This window comes from Triticum dicoccoides, chromosome 1B (genome assembly GCF_002162155.2).
Source record: "Triticum dicoccoides isolate Atlit2015 ecotype Zavitan chromosome 1B, WEW_v2.0, whole genome shotgun sequence".
Lineage (NCBI taxonomy): Eukaryota > Viridiplantae > Streptophyta > Magnoliopsida > Poales > Poaceae > Triticum > Triticum dicoccoides.
In genome coordinates this window covers 20763210-20769538 of record NC_041381.1, presented here as the reverse complement: position 1 = coordinate 20769538, position 6329 = coordinate 20763210, and the positions used below count along the sequence as shown (strand labels likewise).

General features: G+C 37.6%; 1 protein-coding gene across 1 annotated transcript in view; it reads right to left on the bottom strand.

The window, feature by feature from the left end:
- Positions 1-2111: 2111 nt before the first annotated feature.
- LOC119316713 (disease resistance protein RGA5-like) overlaps positions 2112-6329 on the bottom strand; it is a 6405-nt gene continuing 2187 nt past the window's right edge. The window contains exons 2-4 of the mRNA XM_037591096.1: positions 4028-6027; positions 3834-3920; positions 2112-2320 (exon numbers count right to left, since the gene is read on the bottom strand). Coding sequence (XP_037446993.1) covers positions 3892-3920; positions 4028-6027 — 2029 coding nt within the window. The 3' untranslated portion in view covers positions 2112-2320; positions 3834-3891. The remainder of the gene's footprint in view (positions 2321-3833; positions 3921-4027; positions 6028-6329) is intronic.

Below are 6329 nucleotides of genomic sequence, written 5' to 3'. Positions count from 1 at the left end.
GCTGGTTACAGGGTGAGGTTGAGTTGTCAAACTGTTATTGGATTAAAGGGAGAGGAGGGGCCCCACCCACCTGAAAATCAGGGGGGGCAAGATTAGTTAGTTGGAAGGGGTCCGTTGCAACCCCGTAATCAGCCCGTGCGTGTAGCATTTTTGCTATCTGCTGTAGCTATCTTTTTTTTATTAGACAGACGATCCGTCGATCCTGTTTCCCGATCAAGACGAAAACCAGGCCTGGCGAAGACGATCTTGTTTCCCGATCATCGACTGCTGTAGCGATCTGATCTGAAACCAGGGGCAGGGGCGCTGATGTGTCTTGCTTTACGCGAGGTCTGGTCGATCTCCCGCTTCAGCGAACTCGCGAGTGGGCCGGCTCTGGTCGCTTCACTAAAAAAAATAAAAAGTCAATTCCAGGGTTCAAACACTGGTCGCTTCACTTAAGAGAGCTGCTGCCAGCCACCCCAACTAACGCTAGGAATGTTCTCTAGTAATAGATCAAGGAAACATGACCTATGTTCGGTGTCAAATATTCACTTCATGAACTATTTTTTCATCCATGCAAGAATTTTGTACTTTCCTCTATACTTTAAAATATTCTATAAATATATATATTTGAAAAATGTTGAATAAATACTAAAAAATGTTCAATAAGTGTTTCAAAAATGTTGAACAAGTGTTTTCAAAATGTTAAACAAATATTTTAAAATGTTGAATAAGTATTAAAAATGTTGAACAAATATTTAAAAATGTTGAATAAGTAATAAAACATGTTGAACGAGTATTTGAAAATTTTCTTGAATATTTATTAAAAATATCAAAAAGTATTTAGAAAATGTTGAATAAGTATTAAAATAGGTTGAAAGATATTTGAAATGTTGAATATGTATCTTAAAAATATTGACATAAGTATTAGATGTTGAATAAATATTTAAAAAATGTTGAATAAGCGTTGGAACAATGTTGAACGTGTATAAAAAAATGTTGATAAGTTATTAAAAATATGTTTGTTACATAAAAAAATGTAGAATGGAAAACAAAAAAAAAGGAAAATGTCGAACAAGTATTCAAAACAAAATCGATCATATATAAAAATGTTGAGCATGTATTTCAAAAAAGTTAAACAAGTATTTTAAGAAATGTTGAACATGTATATAGAATGTAGAATGACAAACAAAAAGAAACAAAGGAAAAACTAAAAAGTGAAACAAAATGGAGAATAAAAAAGGAAGACAAATTTTGAGCAAGTGTTTAAAAAAATGTTGATCATGTATATAAGAATGTAGAATGAAAAACAAAAGAAAACAGAAAAAGAAACATAATAAACCAAAGGAAAAAAGAAAAAGAAAAAACCTGAAGAAACAAATGAAAAACTCGGAGAAAGAAAATGAAAACCGGAGAGGAAAAGAGACCAAATAAAACAATAAAGGAAAATTCCCAAAGAAAACCACTCATGTACTTGTAAGTATGACGTGTTTCTAGTTATTTAAATGAAACGAACTTGGGTGGGGTGGCTAGATCAACTCGTGATCCCGCTGGAGACCAGGGTTCCACCCCTACTTCCCGCGATAACGTTTCTTTTTAAGACTAAACGATAGTCACCGCGTTGAACCAGCGGTCCATGGCTTAGACTCAGGCCCAGTTCCAGTGCCCAGCGGCCCATTGCGGCATAGCCTAGGATTTTTTTTAGAAATACTAGGTCTATATAAAAGATCTGAGGCCCCGAAAATTATGAGCCTGTGCGGGCCGCACATTTGGCACCACTATGGGCCCGGCGCTGGCAATGGGTACCATTATCCACGTACCCGGCGGGTAAAAGTCCTATTTGGGAAGGGTATGGATCAAAAAATACCCATGTGTAAATCTTTATCTTTACCTAATAATAATACTACTACTATACTACTCGCAAAAAGTACTACTACACATATCCTACCACCCGGTAGTAGTTATCCCATGTCTCGTATATTATCATGTAGTAGTATATATACTACCTTATCATACTATATATATATCAATATACTATATCTAAGATATTTCAAAGCAAATTACATGAAAAAATTGCATATGAGCCCATAGGTTTTGTTATATTTATGCAAAACAAAGCAACAATGATCCTTGTAAGAGAACAACTCACTCCAACACCTTGACTTAATGTATTACAAAATAAAGCAATATATTTTTATGCAACCGACTGTCATTTAAACAAAGTTCCTCACACGACTTCTAGCAAAGGTCAGAACTTTTTTATCCTTCAATTCTTTGCAATATACGCCCACCAAATGTTTGTGAAACATCTCGGATGCCACCAGCCTGCCCGCTCTGCTACCTGCACAAAGCGCAAGTATTTTCACTGTAAGCTAGACCAATGGACCATCTAGTATGCAATATTATCTACTAAACAGATGGAATCGATGGCTACCCATGAAATTTATCATCCAATCAGAAAATCAGTCCATGTTAATGGGAACTATATAAATAAAAAGCACACTGTCCAGTGTTCCAAATATTCCAGCTGGACACTTAACGAAGGTATTGTGCATCGACTCTTTTCTACTGCAAAAGGAACACATTTTTTTTCTGTACAACATTGCCTATTAAGATTCACATTACCTCTGATTCAGATACTATTTCGGAATGGTAACCATAGGAATACTTTGTTCTTCAGTGGAACTTTTACATGCCAACATTTTCTACAGGGTCATTTCATTTGTTGAGCTTTCAAAGCTATATACATAGATTGCACAGAAAATACTCCATTTCTCTAAAAACCATTTGCATGAATCTTGTTAATTTGTCAGACAAAATCTTCATAATCAGCCAGTAATGGATGCAATATCTCAGCAGTTTCTCCCTTCTAAGTTTTAGGACAGTGGAAGGAGGTAGTATACCTAGCTAGCACTCTAGCTACAGAGATATGCTTTACATAAAGACAAAGTGGTACAACCTCGACCTGGAGTACAGGTCAGTTAGAAAGACATCCGCTATCTTAAAATCTTCCCAAAATCTAGTTCTCTCTCCGTTACCAACTATCCTTCTACGAAACTGCATAAAAGAATCCTTAGCTTTCATCAACCCGTGCCAAGTTCACTTCTCTCAGATATGCTACGCAACTTCTGTAAAAATTTCACATTTTTCTAATTTTCATAGCTACTAGTGAAGCATAATTGACCAATGCAACAATAAGCTGAACTCTAGAAATGGAAAAAGAAAGGAGAAAGAAAATATAATAAATAGGCGTACCAGTGTACATACGCCGTGTCATGGTTCGTTTATGTTCCTATCCTAATTGGCATTAACATATTTTCCTAACCAACCTTGTCTGAGAAACAGTGTCTCTCTCTCTCCCTATATATAGTAATACTATTCACCACCCAGGGTGCATAATACGTTATTCTTCACCCAAGATAATCTTACGATCGTTTCATAAATAAATTACATTAGGAATACAAATAGTTATATTTATATTGATTGACTACGTAAAATTTCGCATAAGAAAACAAAAATATAAGCCATAAGAACAGGAAAATTACATTTTACGTATATTTTACAGTCTTTTTACGTTTGTAGTTTTACATAACGTAAATTTTTTTTACAGCGATTATGTATTTTCTTACGTTCCATTTTCACGTATGAAATAAGATAAAATTTACTGAACGTAAAAGGCCTTGCGTTGGAGGCAACCCTTTTAGTTGTAACAAAAACATCTTAGTAGAACTAGTAATAACTTTTATATCTAATAAATCCAACAGTGAAGCGAAGTTGATCAATGGAGCTGACAAACTGAGGTCTAGACATGAGAAGCACAGACTGTGAAAAATAGAAAGTAAATACGTACATACCAACAGCACATCTGTGCAATGACAGTCGGTTCTGTGCCAGAAATCAGTTCTCCTTCCATTAATCACACAAATCATCATTATGAGCACCTTGGGAGATTTAGAGATCAAATCCATGCAGAATGTAATAAGGTCAGTCCTTTGTTGAGAAAACACTACGTAAATGCACTAGTTATGTGCGGTATATATATGGTTACCTTTTGCTATACGAGGGAACATATCAATATATATGCGGGGATGGTTGGGATGGGCGTCGAGGGCGTGCCTCACTGCAGCCTTTGCTTCCTTGGCCTCCCCAACACTACCTCCACCACAAAAGATATAAACCCAGACATGTCGCCGAAGAGAGAGCAAGTTCCCCTGCAAGCCCAAGTCGAAACCATAGTTACCATCCTCTTTAGCCACCCGCATGCCTAGACTGAATGTAACTGTTTCCGCACTTGGCAAAGCTCCGGGTTCAAACATTATTTGCGCTGCTGGCCCACAATCCAACTCAAAGGCTACCAAACAACGGTAGCCGTCTGCACTGATGACTAGCAGCCGCTGTGTTTGGTGGGTGCTCTTTATGCAGAGACGACGAAGGGCCAGCAAACCCCCAATGATTTCCAAGTCTTCCTGTTGTACTTCCATCACTGACATGAGGCTTAACTCCGAGAGATTTGAGAGATGCGAGGGGTCTCTGTTTGTCCAGGCTCGCAGCGTAGAGAGTTGGCTAGGCATGTCAGATTGAAACATGCGAAGATGTTGAGGAGGCACCCAACATTCTCCCAAGAGATCCATCAGTTCTAGAGATGTTTCTCTGGAATGGGAATTAATAAGTAGACTTTCAATATGATGTAGTTTACACAGAGAATGCATGAAACCTTCATACAAAGCCAAACTAGAATCTGTGAAGCAAATCCCAAGCTCCCTCAGCCTTGCCAGGTTGCCAAGCTCTTGCACAGTACTCACAGAGGTAGCAATGAAAGTCTTCAATACTTCTATTAATATAAGATTCTCCAACACACCCGGAACCACCTGACATATATTAGCATGTAGGCAGATTAATCTTCTCAAGTTGCAAACAGTTGACGGCAATTCATGTAGCTCATAATAGAATTCAAGATCCAACACCTCCAAAAACTGCAGGTTCCCTATCTCATCCGGGAGTTCACTAATATTAGTACCTCCTAGACCAAGGTACCTTAGGTGAATTAATTGTCCAACACCCTTCAGGTTAAGCTGCAGGCTGCTACTTTCCCCCAGATCACAGTGCGACAAATCAAGTACACGTAAAACTTCAAACCCTGACATTGCTGGCATGATATCAATAGCAGGTGGAAAGATAGTAATGGATCTCACTTGTGATATACTCATGCAATTTATGAGAGGTCTTGCTTGATGAGCTTCAATTCTCTTTTGAAGGGACAAACGACGAACATTGCTTCGAGAAGACATGGTATCCCCTGTGACATTTGATACATTAACAAAATTTTCTTCATGTGACAAGTGGCAGATAAGATCAAGAACCATATCACATACACGGAAAGCCTCTACATTGCCAATATCATCATATATTGGTTGGATTAGGCTTCTATTGATGAGTTGGTTGAAGTAATTTAATCCGAGCAAAAATAAGCTAGTTCCTTGATTTCCATGGTGGATAAATCCTTCAGCCACCCACTTCCATATCAGTCTATCTCTATCAATGCGCTTGTCTTCTGGATATATACATAGGTACAATAGACAACATTTCAGATGAGAGGGTAGATCATAATAGCTTAAAGCTAATATTCTCCGCATCACCTCTAAACTGTTATCTTCTATTAGTCCGGAGCCAAAGGACTGGAGTACAGTATCCCACTCACACTTTGGTTTGATCTGCTGGCCACTAGCCAAAACACTAGCAATGGTAATGATGGCTAGTGGTACCCCATCACATTTTTTCAATATATCTTGAGACACTTTTTCAAATTGAATTGGACATCCACTGTCATCATGAAATATTCTTTTATAAAAGAGCCTTCTGGAATCTTCAATAGAAAGTGGTCTCATTTTATAAATTGAGTCATCAGCAGACGAGCAACATGATTCAGAGACACTGACAATGCGTGTTGTGGTGATTAGACGACTGCCTAGATTATTTCTGTTAGAGAAAGCAAAGTTTATGCATTTCCACAATTCTTCATCCCATAGGTCATCAATTATGATGAGGTACCTACACCAGTTCAGATATTTAGTGCAAGGTCTATACACATAACAAAGTAGAGGGCCATATGAATATACAATGTTTCTAGATGTGTATGTCCGCAAACAAACTAACAGGAAGTGTGCATCTGAAACACAATAACATGATCTTGAACAAACATTATGGAAAAAATAAGTAAAGTGTAAGATTCAAGGGAGAGAAACACAGAGAAAATTGCTGGATTGATGACAATACGAAGAAATACAATTAGTTACAATGTTTCCAATATTACAGTTCTTAGGTAAATCTATCGGAAAGTCCCGAGTACCGAT